This window comes from Rattus norvegicus, chromosome 10 (genome assembly GCF_021556685.1).
Source record: "Rattus norvegicus strain SHRSP/BbbUtx chromosome 10, alternate assembly SHRSP_T2T, whole genome shotgun sequence".
In the NCBI taxonomy this organism is placed as follows: Eukaryota; Metazoa; Chordata; class Mammalia; order Rodentia; family Muridae; genus Rattus; species Rattus norvegicus.
The window spans coordinates 99943213-99965729 of record NC_141543.1 but is presented as its reverse complement, the minus strand read 5'-3'; the positions used below and the strand labels follow the sequence as shown (position 1 = coordinate 99965729).

Below are 22517 nucleotides of genomic sequence, written 5' to 3'. Positions count from 1 at the left end.
GAATCTGACCACCTTTTTCTACACTCTGGTCTCATCCACTGACATTTCTCACCTGCATGACCAAAGGAGCTTCTTAGCTAGCTTCCTACATTGTTCTCAGACAGCTAGATTTTCCCTTCAAGGAGAAATGTTCTCATGTCTCCCTTTACTCAGAGTCAAATCCAAATCCTCGTCTCCCATGAAGAACAGATCAGTGTTCTGGAACTCCGGTGGTGTCCCATCCGAATTAGTCCTCTCTGCTCACACACCACTCTTGCTTCAAGCTGCTCCTTGGCCATTCAAGTTCTGCCTTTTGCCTCGGGGTCTTCAAATGGCCGTTCAGGTTTTAGTGATCCCTTTATCCAGACACTGACATGGCCCATAACAACTTCATCTCAATGAATTGAAGTATAGGCATGCAGTTTAAATGGTTCTGTTCCTGGTACTTCAGAGATATTAATCTGTATCGTTACATTAGACAACTTAAAATTATGTAAGTCACCTATATAAATCACAGCCTACAGCCAAGAGTTCCTGTTAGATAACTGTGACATACCCTAACTAACCAGGGCTGTATACGACACAGGTATCAAATGCAGAAAGTGTGTGTGTGTGGGGGGGGGGGGGGAGGGTATGTTGTTCTTCATCTCCTTATTCCTTTATGATATCCTATATCCTCCTCCCTCTTCCAATGATAGCATCTTTCTGCCTTTTAGCACTGTGCAAGGCAACAGGACTCATGCTTTCTTAGCTGTAATCCTAAAACCTAGTTTTTGTCAGTGGCTTAGAACTACACAGGAAAATTCTATGGCAATTCCTTAAAAGGAAATTACTAGTTTCCTCACTGTCTTTGACTACTTTTCCTCACTAGCTGGAAAACAGAGCCAGCCTTTGATGCAGGGATGGATCACTACATGGGGGTGAGAGATATGCACCAAGAAACTAGGTGCTTAGGTGATCTTTCACAGCAGTATTCCCTGCCTCTTCTGGCTCCTCCACAGCAGTCACCTAATAAATCCAGACTGTTATACGAGAGAGAAATAAAAGCTGCTGTCTAGTTTATCACTGGATTTTATGTATTTATTTATTTATTTATTTATTTACTTACTTACTTACTTACAAAAACTTACTTGGTCTCACTCTATTACAGAGGGAACAGTGAAAAATTTTTCTTTGAACTTATTAATATAGTGACTTACACTAACTGTTTCTGATATCAAACCATCTTTGCATTCCTGAAAAGAAAGCCATGTGATTTGTGGTATATGAGGTTATAAAAATGTAAATAAATTTTGTTCACTGAATTCAAAAAGTGTTCACAATTAAGATCATTTCTAGTGGTATATGTTCTATACCACTATGTCATGGGACCTATGTCATGTTAGCCAAGGACTAGGTCCCAGTCAAGGAGATGGGTACTTCTCAGGTCCACTGCACAGAAGTAAAAGAGACACTCAGTTTAGTGTTAATCTTAAACATTCCAAGAATCAAAAACTTTGTGTGCATGACCCACAAGTGCTTATTTCTGTTATTTGATGGCAGCTCTTTCAATCTGAACTAAAACCTGAAGATAAAAAAATGAATTCAAGTAAGTTCCCAAGTCAAAACAAAATGTTTTACTGCATTAACCTAAAAGATTTCCACTTATTCTGCTATTAATTTCTCACTTACGGGCACCCAAACAGAGACTTCTAATGAAGGGCAGAATCCTCATTTTTTAAGTGGTTTTACCAGAACTTTAGAAAGGTAGGCTGGAGAATAATGAGGATTCTCTGATTTATAAACTTCAATGCTTAATTTAAAATTAAACACTCACTCACATATACTTCAGGACCTTTTGGTTTTGTTCTGTTTTGTTTTGTACTGAGGTAAGCTTTCATGTATCCCAGACTGGCTTGAACTCATTACATAGTTAAGCATGAACTTGGGATTCCTGGTCCTCTGGCCTATACCTTCCAAGGACAGGGGCTACTGATTTGTTCCCCAGGGTCTGCAGAGAAGAAGAGTGCTCTTTAACTTCCTGCAGAGGCAGAGGGAGGGAGAGCAGCAGACAGGGAACGTGCAACCCTGTGGAAGACAGCAGCCTGCTTTACCTCTGTCTGAGACTTCCCACTACCACTGAACTTGGCAGTCCCACTGGGTAAGATGGACCCTTTGCACAACGAATATGGAAGCAATCTGAGTTATTTGTATATTCTAGGTATGAACTCTCTGCCAAGTGTTTAATTAATTGGTAAAGATCTTTTCCTATTCCCTAGCCTACATCTTTCCTTGATGATGGTATCCTTTACTATGCATAAAACTTCTACTTCACAAGATCCTATTTATTAACTGTTGGTCTTAGTGCCTGCACTGTGTCCTATTTAGAAAGCCTCTTCCTGTACTATGAATGTTCAAGCCTATTCCTCTATCAGATTTGATTTTGAATATCTGGTCTTATGTTAAGGTCCTTGATTCATTAGGAGTTGAATTTTTTCATGGTGATATATATACATCTATTTTCATTCTTTTTAAAAAAGACTTATCTTTTTCCAATCTGTTAGTTGCCATTTTGTCCTAATGACAGTGTCTTTTGCTTTACAAAAGCTTTGCAGTTTTATGAGGTCCCATTTGTCGATTCTTGATCTTAGAGCATGAGCCATTGGTGTTTTGTTCGGGAAATTTTCCCCAGTGCCCATGTGTTTGAGACTCTTGCCCACTTTTTCTTCTATTAGTTTGAGTGTATCTGGTTTGATGTGGAGGTCCTTGATCCACTTGGACTTAAGCTTTGTACAGGGTGATAAGCATGGATCGATCTGCATTCTTCTACATGTTGACCTCCATTTGAACCAGCACCATTTGCTGAAAATGCTATCTTTCTTCCATTGGATGGTTTTAGCTCCTTTGTCAAGGATCAAGTGACCATAGGTGTGTGGATTCATTTCTGGGTCTTCAATTCTGTTCCACTGATCTATCTGCCCGTCTCTGTACCAATACCATACAGTTTTTTTTTTTTTTTATCACTATTGCTCTGTAATACTGCTTGAAGTCAGGGATGGTGATTCCCCCAGAAGTTCTTTTATTGTGAGTATAGTTTTCACTAAATCTGATAGAGGGCTAATATCCAAAATATACAAAGAACTCAAGAAGTTAGACTCTAGAGAGCTAAATAACCTATTAAAAAATGGGGTACAGAGTAAAACAAAACATTCTCAGCTGATGATTATCAAATGGCCAAAAAGCACCTAAAGAAATGTTCAACATCCTTCGTCATCAGGGAAATGTAAATCAAAACAACCCTGAGATTCCACCTCACACCAGTCAGAATGGTTAAGATCAAAAACTCAGGTGACAGCAGATGCTGGCGAGGATGTGGAGAAAGAGGAACACTCTTCCATTGTTGGTGGGATTGAAGACTGGTACAACCACTCTGGAAATCAGTCTGGAGGTTCCTCAGAAAATTGGACATTTACTACCTGAGGACCCAGCTATACCTCTCCTGGGCATATACCCAAAAGATGCTCCAACATACAACAAAGACACATGCTCCACTATGTTCATAGCAGCCTTATTTATAATAGCCAGAAGCTGGAAAGAACCCAGATGCCCTTCAACAGAGGAATGGATACAGAAAATATGGTACATCTACACAATGGAGTACTACTCAGCTATCAAAAACAATGACTTCATGAAATTCATAGGCAAATGGTTGGAACTGGAAAATATCATCCTGAGTGAGGGTACTCAATCACAGAAAAACAAACTTGGTATGCACTCATTAATAAGTGGATATTTGCCAAAAAGCTCAAATTACCCAAGATGCAATCCACAGACCACAGGAAGCTCAAGAAGAAGGATGATCAAAATGCGGATGCTCCCATTCCTTCTTAAAAGGGGAAAAAATATCCATAGGAGGGGATATGGAAGCAAAATTTAGGACAGAAACTCAAGGAATGGCCATTCAGAGCCTGACCCACATGTGGCCATATATATACAGCTACCAAAACTAGATATGATTGATGAGGCTAGAAAATGCATGCTGAAACAGATCGGATATAGATCTCTCCTGAGAGACACATCCAGAGCATGTCCAATACAGAGGTCAATACTAGCAGCAAACCACTGAACTGAGAATATGACCCCCTTGGGGGAAATTAGAGGAAGTATTGAAAGAGTTGAAGGAGCTTGCAACCCCATAAGAACAACAATGCCAACCAACCAGAGCTTCCAGGGACTAAACCACTACTGAAAGACTATACATGGACTGACCCAGTTCTCCAACTACATATGTAGCAGAGAATAGCCTTGTTTGAGCACCAGTGGAAGAGAAAGTGCTTGGTCCTGCCAAGGTTGGACCCCCAGTGCAGGGGAATATGGGGGCAATAAGGGGGATATATAGGGGGAATACCAGTATGGGGGAGGGGGAGGGGAGGGGATGGGGGCTTATGGACAGGAAACCAGGAAGGGGAATGATGTTTGAAATGTAAGTAAAGAAATATCTAATACAAAATTAAAAAAAAAAGACTTATTTATATGAGTATACTGTAGCTGTCTTCAGACACACCAGAAGAGGGCATTGGATCCCATTACAGATGGTTGTGAGCCACTGTGTGGTTGCTAGAAATTGAACTCAGCACCTCTAGAAGAGCAGTCAGTGTTCTTAACCACTGAGCCATCTCCCCAACCCCTCAATTTTCATTCTTTTACATGCAGCTATCAGGTTTGTCCAATGCCAGTGCTGAAGATGCTGTCTTTACTCCAATGAACATTTTTTGGCTTCTTTGTTAAATCAATCAATCAATCAATCAATCAGTCAGGTGTCTGTGGGTATATGGAGTTATGTCCAGGTCTTTAATTCTATTTCAACCTGGCGTTATTACACCAATGCCCTGCTGTTTTTCTAACTATAACTCTGTGGCACAGCTTGAAATCTGGAATAGTGATATCCCCAGCCGTTATGTTATTTTATTAATCAAGATTCTTTTACCTAGCAATCTATCCTGTTGTTTTTTGTTTACTTTGTGTGTGTGTGTGTGTGTGTGTGTGTGTGTGTGTGTTTCTATGATAAATTTACAGGTTTTTTTTCAATTTCTGTGTGGAATTCTGTAGGGATTTGATAGGGGTCACGCTCAAACTGTAGATTACTTTTGGTAGAATGGCCATCTTCACAGTACTCCTCCTACAGGTCCAGGAACATGGCAGATCCTCCTATTTTCAGATGGCTTCTCCACTGTTGTAAAGTTTTTACTATATAGGTCATTCACTTGCTTGGTTAGCGGTTCTCCTTTTTTGGAAGCTATTGAGAAAAGCACTGTTCCCCTGAGGTCTTCTCAGTATGTTTACCATTTGTATACAAAGCATAATGGAAAGAAACCCTTCTCTTTTGTTTAATAAATGAATGCTCAGAAATGACTCTGGTGTTGATTTAGGGGACTTCCTATGGGACAGGTGCTTCACAGGAACAGGATAAAGTAGGAAACTGAGAAGTGATGTTCAAAAAGGGATAGAAAAGAAGAGGAAATAAACAAGAAGAACACATTGCCTCATGTTACAGAGGTGATAATAAACTAATTTAGTTAAAATATTTGACTTGGTATCCTGTCAAAACGATAAAAACCTTAGCTTTTAGTAAGACAAAATAACTTGTTCAGCACTCAGAGGAGGCTTACCATGGAAGTCACCCATACACTTAAAATTCTAGCCCTTAGGGACTGGAGGGATGGCTCAGTGGGTAAAGCATTTGCCACTCAAGCTTGAAGACCTGAGTTTGGATACCCGGAATTCAGTAAAAACTAGGTAAGGATAGTGTTTGTTTATAATCCAAGCAGGCAGGAAATGGAGATAGGGAATTTCTAGAACAAACTAAGTACTCAGACTAGATCCGGGTGTGACAAAAGATGCTACCTCAAAATATAAGAGCAATCTAGGAAAATACCAGACCACAACCTCTAGCTTCTAAATGTACTTACATACATTCAAATAATGCAGTTACACTCACATATTTAGCCCTACATGTGAGCACACAAACATACACAAACATGCACACAATCCACACCATACCATAAGTGAATACTAATCTATTGTATCTGAGTTCTGTATCATTCCTAGATTTTCCAAGTTTACATTGTGAAATTTTTTCTTCCACAAATCCTTGAGGTGCCATAGTAGTCCATTACAACTCATAGACCCACAGGAAAAGGACAACTCTAAGTTCATTATCTGGAGGATATAATGTAGATTAGCCTGGGTGTTATTTGTCAATCAATTTATACAAATCTCAATATTGAATTTAAAAATTTTAATCAAAGGAAAAAGTCAGGGAAAAGATCAAAGAAAGAACTGAAATTAGAAATCCCTTTAAAGCTAAAATGACAGTGTCTTTATAAGTCAATATTAATCCTTTAATTATAAATTTCAAAGGTCTGAGTAGTTTCTATGACCTTAGCTTTGGGTAATTATGCCATGTGAGACATTTCTTAAATTTGAAAAAGATGTTGAATTGTTGCTCAGAATCTTTTAATGACTTTAGGCTGGCAGATTTCCAGAATAATCCTTCAGGTATCATTTAAAATTATAGACTGGGGACCTAACCTGGTAAATGTATGTCAAATCCATAAGAGGTTTTCATTTTGTATACTGCAGAAAATCATTTGTCCATATATTTTAGAATATCAAAAAGTTAAGTTTAAAACAATTATTTATAGGTGAGCATTTATAAAAAGGGCAAGACAGGAATACTAGACTCAACACACATAAGAGCATTTCTACACCATATAACTAAAAGGCATGTACCAAGAGTATTTGCCAGAATGGTAAGACTTCTATCACTAAAAGTAGGAGTTTATATGTGTTTATGAAAAAAATAAGGGAGAGAAACTGCCAAAGAAGTAACTGTACTCTCTGGTTTTGTGTGTCAACTTGACACAAGCTGGAATTATCACAAAGAAAGGAGCCTCAGTTGAGGAAATGCTTCCATGAGACCCAGCTCTAAGGCATTTTCTCAATCAGTGATCAAGAGTAGGAGGGCCCAGCTCCTGGTGGGTGGTGCCATCCCTGGGCTGATGGTTTTGGCTTCTATAAGAGAGCAAGCTGAGCAAGCCAGGGGAAGCAAGCCAGTAAATAACGTCCCTCCATGGCCTCTGCATCAGCTCCTGCTTCCTGACCTGCTTGAGTTCCAGTCCTGACTTCCTTTGGTGATGAACAGCAATGTGGAAGTGTGAGCTGAATAAACCCTTTCCTCCCCAACTTGCTTCTTGGTCATGATGTTTGTGCAGGAATAGAAACCCTGACTAAGACAAGCACCAACATACAATTCTACAGAAAATGAAAAATACATACTACAGATTAAGAATAAATATTCGGTCTCTGGATGATAACTGCTTTTCACAAAAATGTAAAATAATAAAGGAAATACAAATAATGCTAAGGGCATACTAAGCTACACCAATGCCCGACAGGGGAGATGAAGGGTAAGCTAAGCTTACTGGACTGCAACAGGACCTCATGATTTTATAGGAATTTTAACTAAGGAGAAAGAAAAATTGAAAGTGTTGATAAAAATCTGTGGACATGCTAATATCCATATTAAAAAATTAAAAGCCCAAATATCTCAAAGTTAAGCAACACAATCAATTATGCCATGTTCACAAATAAAATACCATAAAACAAGTTATCATTTTAAAGAAGGCAAATGAAAAATCTTCAGCATAATCTGAAGAACAGGAAGAGTCTCAGGCAGCTAACTTGGACTCTTAATTCCCATACACATTCAGCTGCTCTCACTGGTTATAACCCAGGGGGTCAGTGACAGGAGCTTCCCACAATTCTTTGTTCTTCCTATTTTCTAAACATCCTTTATTTCAAGTAGCTAAGAGTTTTCCGTAATGGACATTAAAATTATTTACCATCAGCACAGTGTTGCTCTTCAACACCCAGAGGGCCCTACAGCATGGACGGATTTTAAGAGTGTAAAACAGCAACTTTCACTCTGCAAACGTCAATCATGTGTTCTCCTGGATTCTCTGCTTCAAGGACTTGACCTTGTGGAAGTACTTCATGTTTTCCGTAACTCAAGGCCAGGGAAGAGATCACTGCTGACAGGTAGGTAGGACCCGAGACTCGGGTTGCTCTAACCCTCATACTGTGCTACTGCAGGGATCCAGGCTTACACATAGGACTCCTTAGACTGCATACTATTCTAGTTACTGTCTGCGTCTCCTTGAACCTAAATTTACAGTAAACAGTAAGATCTTGATTCTGACTAGATTTTGAGTTGCTAGCAAATATTTGAGCTTTCACGTGTATGTACACACGTGTGGGGCATGCCCATGTGCATGTGCTTAATGCAGAGGACCGCACTGGTGTCCTGCCTTACCATGGTATTATTCCTTTCAGTCAGTGCCTTTCACTGACCTAAGGCAGCCATTACAGCTTGGCAGTCTAGCCAGTGAGCCCCAGTTCATCCACTTTTCTCTACTCTGCAACACTGGAGTTATGGTTCTGAATGACTGTACTGGATTTCTAGGGAGAGATTGAAGATTTGAACTCAGGTCCTCATATTTGTGTAAGTGCCCTGACCACTGAAACATCTTCCAACACTATATTCACCTTTATAATTGAGTTAGAAGAATTTGGCAACTTTGCAGAATGATTAGCAACTAAACTTTAAGCTTATTAGTACTGATTTAAATTTTCATAGAAGAAATTCAAATGTTTATTAATTATAGAGAAATATCAAAATTATGTCTAAATATGCTTCATGATTAGGTTATTTAGGAAATATGGAGGAAATTTTTTGAGACACAAATGAATATTTGAATACAAAGATAAATTTTGCCTTATTCAAAGTATCTATAATGGATTAAAATCAAATTTAGATGAGTTATAATTTATTGATACACACTGTCATACACTAAGCTATTCTGAATTCTTTGATTCACTCATATAACACTTAATGAATATATTTTGTGAAGAGCCCTATATTTGATCCTAGAGCTTTAAAAAGTAATATTCCACAAGGTATGCTTTTGACTTAGTTCAGGCAAGTTTTTACAGTTGAAATTGCTAAATTTTTGTTTTTACTAATTAAGTAAAACATTTCTTAGTATGAAAGACAAATAATTCAGGATCAAGAGTCTACTACTTGGATTTTACCACAGACTTTGAAACAGTACAGTGGCTGTCTGCACAGGGTCTAGTTCTCCCCTTTCTCCAGAGCGCTCTCTTCTCTGTGCCCGTGATTCCCAGCATGCTCTCTTCTCTGTGCCCGTGATTCCCAGCATGCTCTCTTCTCTGTGCCCGTGATTCCCAGCATGCTCTCTTCTCTGTGCCCGTGATTCCCAGCATGCTCTCTTCTCTGTGCCCGTGATTCCCAGCATGCTCTCTTCTCTGTGCCCGTGATTCCCAGCATGCCCTCTTCTCTGTGCCCGTGATTCCCAGCATGCCCTCTTCTCTGTGCCCGTGATTCCCAGCATGCCCTCTTCTCTGTGCCCGTGATTCCCAGCATGCTCTCTTCTCTGTGCCCGTGACCCCAGCATGCTCTCTTCTCTGTGCCCGTGATTCCCAGCATGCTCTCTTCTCTGTGCCCGTGACCCCAGCATGCTCTCTTCTCTGTGCCCGTGATTCCCAGCATGCTCTCTTCTCTGTGCCCGTGACCCCAGCATGCTCTCTTCTCTGTGCCCGTGACCCCAGCATGCTGGAGAAGCTTCATGTTGGGTCAAATGGCTGCGCTCACTTCAGCTGTCCTGCCTGACTCACATTTTCAGTCCATTTTAGGAACTCCATCCTTCCACATTCACACTGCTCCACCCCTCCTGTGGGTGGAGCATAGTCCTGCACCCCAGTATTCCCATGCATCTCACTTCCATGCTTCTTGAAACTCCTGACACAAGTAGACATGATTCTGCATCATGCATGATTTTTTACCTATAAGTTCCTTTCAAGTTCCATCATGGAGGTTTTATCTTTATCAAAGCTCCTTCTGCTTCTCCTGTGAGTGATGGGCATGTCTCGCCCCTCACACGGTATACACTAGTGCTGAGTGTCCACCAGGTGCCAGGCTTCTCTAGCATCAATGGTACGTGACTGAACTGAACAAGGCTCTCTGCTCCTGGAACTTACACTCTGGTGGGTTGGAGGAAATAGAGAACAAACAAGCAAGCACAAATGCAAGCATGAGATGAGCTAGGAAGACATTAGAAAAGAGGTAGTTAAGTAAGTTAGCCTGTAGATAAAGAATGTGGGGAAGGACCCTCCCGGGCAGGCAGGAGGAGGGAGACCAGCTGTTAGATAACTATATAACATCATGAGCAGAAGGTGGTAATACAGGGCCCAGAAGCAGGAGAGAGTGGCATACTCCAGAAACAGGTTGGTATCTCAAGCTTCTTTCCCTTGTGGCTGAGGTCTGAGGTGGGCTGGCCCTCAGCTGCATACCCTGCTGCTGCCAGAGAGCCTGCCATCAGTCATCACTTGCCAGTCTCCAGCTTGGATTATCTCCAATAGTCCCCTCTCCTGCTCAGAATGCTCATGATGCGCTCATTGTAAAGTGAGACTCTGCATTCACTCCTGCTGCTCTTTGAAAATCTAACTTCCTGATTTTAATGTCACAGTTTCCCAGTCAACAGAGGGCTCCCTCACCCGAAAGGCCCCACTCAACTTTGGCAAATGTGGTTTGCCTCTACACTGTCATTTTCAGTGTGCTGTCCAAGATCATCAGGGACTTCTCAGTTTCAAACACAGTGACCTCTCCTCAACCCTCAACCTTCTTGACTTTCTGTCAAATTCTTGACAGGCCTGCTTTCCAAAGATTCTTTTTTGGCATTTCATGAAAAGTTATTCTGTACAGAGTTCTGCTACCTTGATGACCCTTCTTTGACACTTACCTCCTAACCTCTGAAATGTCTGTGCCCTCCACCTCATGGTCTGTTTGCTTCTCCTTCTTCCTCACCTTCTTATGAGCAGTCTCACTCCCAAGGCTGTGAGGCAGGCATTCTCTGTAGTCAACTCCTACATCTGTTTTTTCCAGGCCTGCCTTTTCTTCAGGAGCCCAGAAATATCCTCCAATCGCCGGTGAGCACCACAGCTCATGGTTGGGCGCCCTCTCAGTCCAACGCAACGCTAACTGAACTCATGCTTCCCGCAGCCTCAAGACTCCTTCCATGTTCGTAGATGATTAAGGTTAACTTGCCTGTAATAAGACTCACAGTGCCTTCTCTGCAGCGACTCACCGCCATGTCCTTTCTGCTTTGTTGCGACATTCTGCTCCCTCATACATACCTCTAGCAAGCCCTCTAGAATCTCTCCTGGGCTAGACCAGTTCCCTTCAACCCTCTATCTGCTGCTATGCCATCAAAGGGTTGTTGACAGAGCGATTCTCCCAGTGATCCCCAGATCCTGACTCTTCGTTCCTCAGCATCTCTGGTGGCTTCTTGCCACTTATTCCACGTAGTAAAGACCCTGAGCTCCACGAGCCAGAGTCTAGCATTATCAACCTGCCCCTCTTGGGATCTGCCTGTATATCATGGACATGGTTTTGTTTTTTACTGAATTTGTTTTTCCTATGTCTTGGAATGCCACACTCCATATCTATTTGTCAGGAATTCCTCAATTTGCTTATATCTAATTTTTAAATATAGATGGCATCTTCATCTCAATGGATAATAATTTCCTCTGGTTTTGCATTTCCCCTTATATTACTTATATCCATACATCTACATGCATTTTTGTCTTGTGGTCTATTATTTCATAATCTTTAAGATGATCATTTTGAGGATAATGTCTAAAGCTCTCTTTTCGTCAGTATGCTCTAAGTTACTCTCCAGCAGCCTCTCGACAGTCAAGAGCTCGGTTAACTGTGTGAGGACACCAGCATTTGTACCTGAACTGTTCTGATGCAGGCTCACCGCATCCCGCACACTGCTCCTCAGCCAGGCACCTCAGCCTGACTGGACCCTGCAGGGCCTCGCCTCTTGCTCTCATGCTCTTCTTTTCAGCAAAGAGCGATTCCATCTGTCCACAGACTTCACCATGACTGCCCCAGGCTTGCTGTTTTTTGTTCTCTCACATATAAACTAACAGTAAATCCTGTCAGCACTACCTTTCAAACATACTCTGGTCAACTTAAAAAAAAAGAAAGGAAGAAGGAAAGAAAGAAAACCAAGCCTGCTGCTGCTCTAATTCTTAGGCCCAAGCCTCTCCTGGTTTGTTTTGATCATTGTAGTTCTTTATTGCTGGTCTTCCCCTTCTTCCTTTGCCCTACTCTTAGTCTGTTTTCTTCATGGAGAGATCCCACTTCACACAGTGTTCATGGAGAGATCCCACTTCACACAGTGTCCATGGAGAGATCCCACTTCACACAGTGTTCATAGAGAGATCCCACTTCACACAGTGTTCATGGAGAGATCCCACTTCACACAGTGTCCCTATAGAGATCCTACTTCACGCAGTGTATATGGAGAGATGCCACTTCACACAGTGTCCATGGAGAGATCCCACTTCACACAGTGTTCATGGAGAGATCCCACTTCACACAGTGTCCCTATAGAGATCCTACTTCACGCAGTGTATATGGAGAGATGCCATTTCACACAGTGTCCATGGAGAGATCCCACTTCACACAGTGTCCATGGAGAGATCCCACTTCACACAGTGTTCATGGAGAGATCCCACTTCACACAGTGTTCATGGAGAGATCCCACTTCACACAGTGTTCATGGAGAGATCCCACTTCACACAGTGTTCATGGAGAGATCCCACTTCACAATCTCCCTAGAGAGAACCTACTTCACACAGTGTTCATGGAGAGAACCTACTTCACCCAGTGTCCCTATAGAGACCCTACTTCACGCACTGTATATGGAGAGATGCCATTTCACACAGTGGTAAGTCAGATCACACCACTCACCACTGCTCTGTTCAAGCATGCAAGCCACTTCTTCTCATAGTCACAGCAAAGCCCATGGCAACCTCAGGATCTGGGCTGGGGCCCTGAGGCCTCCTCTCTGGATTCTTCTTGGACACATGTGCTGCCACACTAGCACCCTCACTGGTTTTCTGAGAAGCCAGGCACACTTTTAGCTCTTTAGAATACACTTACTACTTAGTTGTGAGTGCAGAGCTACTCTGCTAAGGGCAAAGTGTGTTAAGATCTGACTCCCATGTGAATTCGGGCACTAAGGCAAGGGCCGAGGCTCACAGTCTGTGAAATCTGAGCAGTGCTGCCTAGCGTGATTGTGTGCAGTCTTTCGGGGCTCAACATTACTTGAAAAAGAAAAAGAAAGGGAAAAGAGAAGTAGAAAATGAACAGAATTAGATGATTCTTAAATTATCTGTTACAAGTTTTATACAGACTGGCATTAATGAAAGAGCTCAGGGAACAATTACAGCTGCTATGATGAACAGCCACTCGCTTTTTACCTGATAAATATCTAAACTTTTAAAAAGAACATTCAAGACTGTAACTTGAATATAATCTGAGTCAAATGTGTAAATATTATATTGAAATTTATTTATGAACTTATTTCTACTAAAATAATAACCTAGAGACTACATTGTCACTTATGTTAGTGTTATTAAAGGGAAACTATGAAGTCTAAAAACACCTATTATACAACAGTTTACGGAAAATGCACAACTCATTCTAAACTTGAGAAAATTCAGAGCTAAAGCCAAATATCCCTACAGTACACGGTCTGTGACAGTGTACAAGACCGATCTATCACTGTACTGAATTCCTAAGAAAGGGGACAACCCAGAGAATCCCTCCATAAAGGTCAAGGGTAGAGTTAGGTAGTTCCTTATAGCATTTTTGCAGTGCTTAAGACAGTAAATATTCAAACTGCTCCTCTAAGTCTGAAGAGTATACCCATGCCCACCACCTTTCAGAGATGAAACACCAGAGCAGGTACAGTGGGGTTTCCCTCTGCACTTGTGGCCTCACCCAAGTCCTACCAGACATTCCTCACCTTCTCCAGAGTCATCTCAGTCTCAGCGGCATGCGTCTTTTTCAGCTCCATTTTCACCCTCTCTGACTCAGCCTTTAGCTTCTTGACAGCAGTCTCGTGGTCCCTTGCAGCCCTCTGCTTTTCTTCTTCCCGAAGAAGACCAAGTTCTACCAACTGCTGTTTCCGGTGGGAGTTCACATTGATCAACTCTTCCCTCAACTTGTGAACTTGGGCCTCCATGTCAGCAATAACCTAGAGTGGACAGATGGCAGAGATATAAAGAGGGAAGTCACAAAGGGACAACTCCACAGGCCACTGAGTATACATGTCAGATGTTCACTTGTCCTCATATCCCCGCCCAGGGCCCTTGTTGATTGCTGTCTGTGTCCTTCAACCCTGTTCCCAAGGAACATTTTCCCATAACCGCCATCACACTGCCCAACTTTACCTGCTCATAATACACATGCGGTGCTACTGTGAGTTTTCTTCTGAAGCCTGCTTTTTCAATACTCAACATCAAGTTCTTAGAATTTACTCAACTATGAACTACGGGCATAGCCCTTGGTGTACCAAGTTTATGTACGTTGATGTCTAAGTGATTCCCTGCCCAAAAGGCCCAGACTCTCATGAATGTTCCATTCCTATGCCTCATGAGAGTAGAAGAAAACAAGACACACACAGGCAACCACAACTGCTGTGACCTCATGGACATATCAGTCCTGTCATGTCCAGAAAACACACACACACACACACACACACACACACACACACACACACACACACACACTAAATACTCACTAAAGAGCTAGGGACAAAACCAGCAAGACAATGGGTGCAGGCAGACAGAATGGATGATTTAATGCAGTTGAAACACAGAGGAAGCAAACAGGTAAAAGTAGAAGGGAGCTTAATAAAGCAGCCACATTGCAGCTCAGTAACCCAGAAAATAACAACTAATGAATGAGCTGGTTCAGCCATGGAAGGGATACACGAGAACCTAATATACAGCTAATTAGAGTTGGAGGAGTAAGATGATAACAGGGCCCAGCTGGAAGACAGGAGAATTGCTCAAAGTGGGAAGTAGGGAGCAGCACATCTGCCAGCAGGAGAAGCAGGGAGGAGGATGGGCTGCATCTTCCAGTAGAGTAGGGCGCTAACTGACCAGCCACACAAGAGGAAAGCACGGGGCCGCCTTACTCACATGCAAGATATAAAAATGTCAGTGACTCCAATACATAGAGCGAACAACACAGTGGTCACTAGGGATGTTGATGGGGTTGGCAGGGGAATGGGGACTTGGAAGGTCAGGGGTCAGAGGCAGAGTTGCAGAGGAATACAGTGAACAGGCTTCATTCTGTACACACAGCGTGAAGATTTGACTGTCGCAGGTTTACGGGCAATGCCACAAAGTTGGGCAACTGTGTGTGTGAATTTACTTCAGTATAGTATCATCTCGTCATCATTTCCCATTCACATCAGTTTGTTTGTTGTAACTAGACTCAATGGAAGGTTTTTAAAAGGAAAACAAGGAGAGACTGAGGGAAGGAAGAAGGGAACAGAAGCATGATAAGCACCGTAGAACTTTGCTGACATATTTTCCTAAATTCCAATTTCATTCTGCACCATGGCACACTGACATACTTTAGGAATTCATTCTGATCCCTCTTTCTACATTTGTTTTCATTGGTGCCCTTAAAATATTCCAGACTTTCAAAACGGGCTGCTAGCAGTCTACAGGAACGAAACTGTTACCAACTCAGTACGAAGGAGTGAGCAGGGCTGAAGGAGTCCTGATTTCAGGACTTGCTATAAAGGGTGGCACAGACTGCACAGACTGAGCGAGGACCACACGTATAGCCTGATGAACGGCACATTACCCAGAGAAACTACCAGCGACCATTACAAAGCCTGGAAAGCCATTCAATGAAAAAATTCAAAACTCATGGTTCTGGAACAATTAAATATACATTAAAAAAGAGCCAAGCTGGGGTTGGGGATTTAGCTCAGCGGTAGAGCACTTGCCTAGTGAGCGCAAGGCCCTGGGTTTGGTCCCCCTCTGAAAAAAAGAAAAAAGAAAAAAAAAAGAAAAAAAAGAGCCAAGCTACAATCATCACATTTTTCATAAAAATTAATTAGATATAGATATACTGTGGACATAAAGGTAAACGCAAACCCTCAGAACAAAGAGCTAGTGTACAGAGCAATGATCACTGCTTTGTATCACAAAGCCTCAATGATCTTCACTGCTATACACATACACACCATACACACACACACCACACACACACACACACACACCACACATACACACCACACACACACACACACACATACACACACACATACATACACACACATACAAACCACACACACACACACACACCACACATATACACACCACACACATACACACACCATACACACAGACACACACACCTACACACCACACACACCACACACATACACACCACACACACACACACACACACACACACACAAACACACGTGTACTGGAGGAAAAATAGGAGGAAGTGTATCGGGCCTTGATAACTTGTTATTAGATACATTAGCAAAATCTATGAAATAAAAAGGATCCAAGGAACAATCTTCTTAAATTTAAGATATGTTAAAAGCATGACAAGATAACCCACAGTGCACAGCAGAGGACACAGCAAATGGCATGGAACTATTGGGAGAAAGGCCACACCCCACAGCCTCAGGGAAAGGTCATCCCGGAATAGAACTTAGATGTATTTATGAGGTTAAAGTACTGGCATCACAGACACAGCAGCAGAGGGCTATCCTCTACGACACTGAAACGGAATTAGCTGCCAATCAGTGGCCAAATGGGAGCAAAAGAAGACACTTCCCATACACTTCAGAATTGAAAGTGCTTGCTTTAACTAAGGCAAAACCAAAAGGGAATGTAGAGGAGCTAGACCTGCTCTGTGAAGGGCATTGGTCCTTTTTACACTGGGACTATTTTAGATAGGAATGAAAAGGGTGGGTTACAGCAGGTCAGGGGGTGAGTGGAAAGTATTTGACTATATCTATTTTTGTAGCTTACAAATTCTGATTGATGTTACTTATTTCCTAGCCCAAATGAATCCATAACATTTAAGTAAGATGTTTATAAATGACTGATAATTATAAAGTTCCCTATTAAGACTTAGAGGATGAAACTCAAACCAGGAAAATGAGTCTTGATGTGTTATTTATTTGAAATGCTAATTATCAATGATAGAGCAAAATAGAGTAACAAGTTGGATAAGGACAACAAGTCCTGGCAATATTAACCAAGGAAGCTAAAAGAAGGCATGGACAAGAAACGTTAGAGACAAAAATAAAGCACTGGCCAAGCCTCCTACAAGAACATGGACTTACAACTGAGACTACAAATCAGGACAAGGTATATAGATTTATCAGAGTTGAAAGATTTTAAAACATTATGACAATACTTGGAGAATTTAGATGAAATGAACACATTTCTTGCAACATACAAAATATCAAAATAAGAAACTGAAAGCTAAGCAAATTCAATTTGATTAAAAAATAAATTAGCACCTACAAATCCTTCCACAAAGAAAATATTGGGTTTATATATTTTAGGTTGAGTTTTAAAATTTTTGAAGGATCATATATATCACTCTACCTGTTATAAACTCATAAAACAGAAAAAGGCAAAACTATTCACAAAGTAATGTAAATGTGAGTATAATATTAATAAAAGATGACGGGGCAGTAGAAGAAATAAAATTACCTAGCAAAATCACTTACGAATACAGGAATAAAATTACCCTGCCACTCAGAAGGCTGTGGATGGCCTCACTGTAAAGCTGTGGCATGATGGCATGGGGCTGCCCAGAACATCATCCCTGCATCCACTGATGATGCCAAGGTTGTGGGCAAGGTCATCCTAGACGGAACAGGAAGCTCACTGGCTTGGCCTTCCATGTTTCTACCCCCAATGTATCTGTTGTGGATCTGACATGCTCTCTGGAGAAAATTGCCAATTATGATGACATCAAGAAGGTGGTAAAGCAGGCATCCAAGGGCTCACCAAAGGGCATCCTGAGCTACACTGAGGGCCAGGTTTTCCTGTGACTTCAACAGCAACTCCCAGTCTTCCCCCTTTGATACTGGGGCTGCCATTGCTCTCAATGACAACTTTGTAAAGCTCATTTCCTGGTATGACAATGAATATGGTTACTGCAACAGGGTGGTGGCCTACATGGCCTCCAAGGAGTAAGGAACCCTGGACCACCCACCCCAGTAAGGACACTGACAGCAAGAGAGAGGTCCTCAGTTGCTGAGGAGTCCCTGTCCCAGCTCAGCCCCCAACACTGAGCATCTCCCTCAGGATCCATCCCAGACCCCATAATATTAGGAGGGGCCTAGGGAGCCCTCCCTACTCTCTTGAATACCATCAATAAAGTTCCCTGCACCCCCAAAGAAAAACTGAACAACCAAAATCAATAAATGGACAAACGAAGAGGGCAGCCAGTTCTCCAAAGATAAAGCAAAATTAGCCAACAGAAGATGAAAAGTTCGGTCTCACAAGACATCAGAGAAATGAAACCCAAACCACACTGAGAGCCCATGTCACAAATGTGTGCTGATAAGTATGTGGACAGAAGGCAATTCTTATAGATACGCTGGCAGCCATATGGATTGTCCCAACACTATGGAAGTCAGCAGGAGCATCTCAGAATACTGAACTGTACCCACCTAACGTCTCAGCTATACCGTCTGAGCAGTCCAAGCCAACACACTGCAGAGGTGTTTGAATATCAACATCTACTGCAGACTTCTTCACAACAGCAGAGCTGCAGAATCTACACAGCGTTGGCAAACAGCAGCTCGGGTAAATACAATGCAGTCTATCAACACAGACAGACAACGAATAAAGTCATGTCGGTCGCCAGAAAATGGAGGCAACCAGAGGTCATCATGCTAAATGATTAGGTCAGAGAACTCCTACAGCTGATAAACAAATTCAGCAAAGTGGCTGGATATAAAATTAACTCAGAGAAATCAGTAGCCTTCCTCTACTCAAAGGATAAGCAAGCTGAGAAAGAAATTAGGGAAATGACACCCTTCACAATAGTCGCAAATAAAATAAAATACCTCTGTGTGACTAACCAAGCAAGTGAAAAATCTGAATGACAAGAACTTCAAGTCTCTGAAGATAGAAATTGAAGATCTCAGAATATGGAAAGATCTCTCATGCTCATGGATTGGCAGGATTAACATTGTAAAAATGACCATCTTGCCTAAAGCAATCTACAAGTTCAATGCATTAACCTTAAAATCCCAAGTCAATTATTCATAGAGTTGGAAAGAGCAATTTACAAATACATTTGTAAAAACAAAAAACCCAGGATAGGGAAAACTAGTCCCAACAATAAAGGACTTCTGGGGGAATCACCATCCCTGACCTCAAGCAATATTACAGAGCAATAGTGATCAAAAACAAAACAAAACAAAGCAAAAACTAAAACAAAACTGCAAGGTATTGGTATAGAGAGAGTCAGGTAGATCAATGGAATAGAATCAAAGACCCAGAAATGAACACACCACACGTATGATCACTTGATCTTTGACAAAAAAGCTAAAATCATCCAGTGGAAAAAGACAGCATTTTTAACAAATGGTGCTCATTCAATTGGTGGTCAGCATGTAGAAGAATGCAAGTTGATCCTTTCTTATCTCTTTGCACAAAGCTCAAGTCCAAGTGGATCAAGAACCTTCACATCAAACTAGATACACTCAAACTAATAGAAGAAAAAGTGGGGAAGAGCCTCCAACACATAGCCACAGGGGAAAATTTTCTGAACAGAACAGCAATGGCTTATGCTCTAAGATCAAGAATCAATAAGGACCTCATAAAACTGCAAAGCCGTGGTAGAGCGCTTGCCTAGGAAGCGCAAGGCCCTGGGCTCGGTCCCCAGCTCCGAAAAAAAGAACAACAACAACAACAACAACAAAAAAAACCTGCAAAGCCTCTGTAATGCAAAAGACACTGTTGTTAGGACAAAACAGCAACCAACAGGTTGGGGAAAGATCTTTACCCATTCTACATCCAACAGAGGGCTAATATCCAATATATATACAGAACACAAGAAATTAGAACCCAGAGAGCCAAACAGCTCTTTTAAAAAGTGGGGTATAGAGCTAAACAAAGAATTCTCAGCTGAGGATTATCGAATGGCTGAGAAGCACCTAAGAAATGTTCAACATCCTTAGTCATCAGGGAAATGCAAATAAAAACAACCCTGAGATTCCACCTCACACCAGTCAGAATGGTTAAGATCAAAAACTCAGGTGACAGCAGATGCTGGCAGGGATGTGGAGAAAGAGGAGCACTCCTCCATTGTTGGTGGAATTGCAAGCTGGTACAATCACTCTGGAAATCAGTCTGGCAGTTCCTCAGAAAATTTGACATTTGACCTGAGGACCCAAGCTATACCACTCCTGGACATATACCCAAAAGATGCTCAAACATATAACAAGGACACATGCTCCACTATGTCCATAGAAGCCTTATTTATAATAGCCAGAAGCTGGAAAGAACCCAGATGCCCTTCAACAGAGGAATGGATACAGGAAATGTGGTACATCTACACAATGGAGTACTACTCAGCTATAAAAAACAGTGACTTTATGAAATTCATAGGCAAATGAATGGAACTAGAAAATATAATGAGTGAGATAACCCAATCTCTCTCTCTCTCTCTCTCTCTCTCTCTCTCTCTCTCTCTCTCTCTCTCTCTCTCTCTCTCAAACACACACACACACACACACACACACACAGAATATAGATAATAGTGGATATTAGCTCAAAAGCTTGGATTACCCAAGATATAATTCATAATTCATAGACCGCATGAAGCTCAAGAAGAAGAATGACCAAAATGTGGATGCTTCAGTCCTTAGAAGGGAGAACAAAATACTCACTGGAGGTAGAGGGTGGGAGGGGCTTGGGAGGAAGAGAGGAGGGAGGAGGGAAAAAGGGGTACAGGATCAGGTATGAGAGGAGATGAGGATGATATACAGAGGGTCAGGAATTTGAACAGAGGTGTGTAGCAAAGGGGACTAGAGAACTGGGGCTGGGGGTAGCCACCAGCAAGTCCCAGATGCTAGGAAAGCAAGAGGCTCCCAGGACCCAACAGGGATGAGATTAGCTGAAATGCCCAACAAAGGGGAGGGAGAACCTGTAGAGACCATATCCGGAGGTTAGGCAAGGTCCCTGGTTGGGGGATGGAGCCTTCTCAAAATTTTAGCCCAGAATTGCTCCTGTCTAAAGGAAATACAGGGAAAAAGAGTGGAGCAGAGACTGAAGGAAAGGCCATCCAGGGACAGCCCTACCTGGGGATCCAGCCCATATGCAGCCACCAAACCTAGTCACTATTGCTGATGCCAAGAAGTGCATGCTGACAGGAGCCTGATATGGATGTCTCCTGAGAGGCTCTGCCAGAGACTCTTAGATACAGATAAGGATGCTCGCAGCTAAACATCGGACTGAGCACGGGGACCCCAATGGAGGAGTTAAAGAAAGGACTAAAGTAGCTGAAGGGGTTTGCAACCCCATAGGAAGAACAACAGTATCAACCAACCAAACACCCCAGAGCTCCCAGGGACTAAACCACCAACGAAAGAGTACAACACATGGAGGGACCCATGGCTTCAGCTGCATATGTAGCAGAGGATGGCATTGTCTGGCATCAATAGGAGGGGAAGCCCTTGGTTCTGTGAAGGCTCATTTCCCTAGAGTAGGGTACTGCCAGGGCAGTAAGGTGAGAGTGGGTGGGTGGCAGGGGGAGCATCCTCACAGAAGCAGGGGAAGGGGGATGGGGAAGGGGATAACATCTGAAATGTAAATACATAAAATATCCAAAAACAAAATAAAAAACCAAATGCTTCTTCCAGTCGTCTGACAGCATATATAGAGAATTCAGGCAACCTGTTTCTTACATACATGATGGAGTACAGATCAGAGGTGGTCCTAAGTGCCATGGGATGAAATCTTACAGATGAACTGTGACTTGAAAAAGCAGACAGTTTTACTGTAACAACCCTGTGTTTGGTGTTTTTATTTCGATATTGCTACCTTTCACGTGTTTGGCCCTTTCATTTTACCTCATACGGAGGAGACTCGAGTAGTGATTCTACATGAGTGACATATTAATGGGACAGTTGACAAACATCAATACAACACTGCAGGCAGTGAGCACTGTATCAAGGAGGGCGAGCTGCTGTGTGTGCACCCAGTGCAATTTTACTTTTAGTTTTAACGGAAAGAATTCATAAAATAACTAAGGGTAAGAATGCATGTATAGGTATAGGGGCTTTGGGTTAAATTTTGGTGACCAGACATATACCCTGTAAGTCCTTTAGAGAGAAACGTGCTTGCCATTGTTATTAATTTTTAATTGCTATGTATATTCATAAAAATTCCCCACTTCATTCATTTTACTTTAGACCCTAACAATAAGAATTCATTATATAACACCATACCTTGACTAGAATATATTTTCCATCTTAATGTTTTAGTTAGTATTATTTACAATTAAAATTTTGGGAAATGGCCTTTATTTTTGGATCAGGCAGGTGAGGAGG

The 22517-nt window shown here is 41.9% G+C and overlaps 1 protein-coding gene across 5 annotated transcripts in view; it reads right to left on the bottom strand.

The window, feature by feature from the left end:
• The window catches only part of Cep112 (centrosomal protein 112), a 467011-nt gene that overhangs the window by 179315 nt on the left and 265179 nt on the right, over positions 1 to 22517 (bottom strand). For all 5 annotated transcript variants that reach the window (NM_001105849.1, XM_087570857.1, XM_087570858.1 and 2 more), the window contains one exon: positions 13920 to 14150. In NM_001105849.1, the coding sequence (NP_001099319.1) occupies positions 13920 to 14150 (231 nt within the window). The remainder of the gene's footprint in view (positions 1 to 13919; positions 14151 to 22517) is intronic.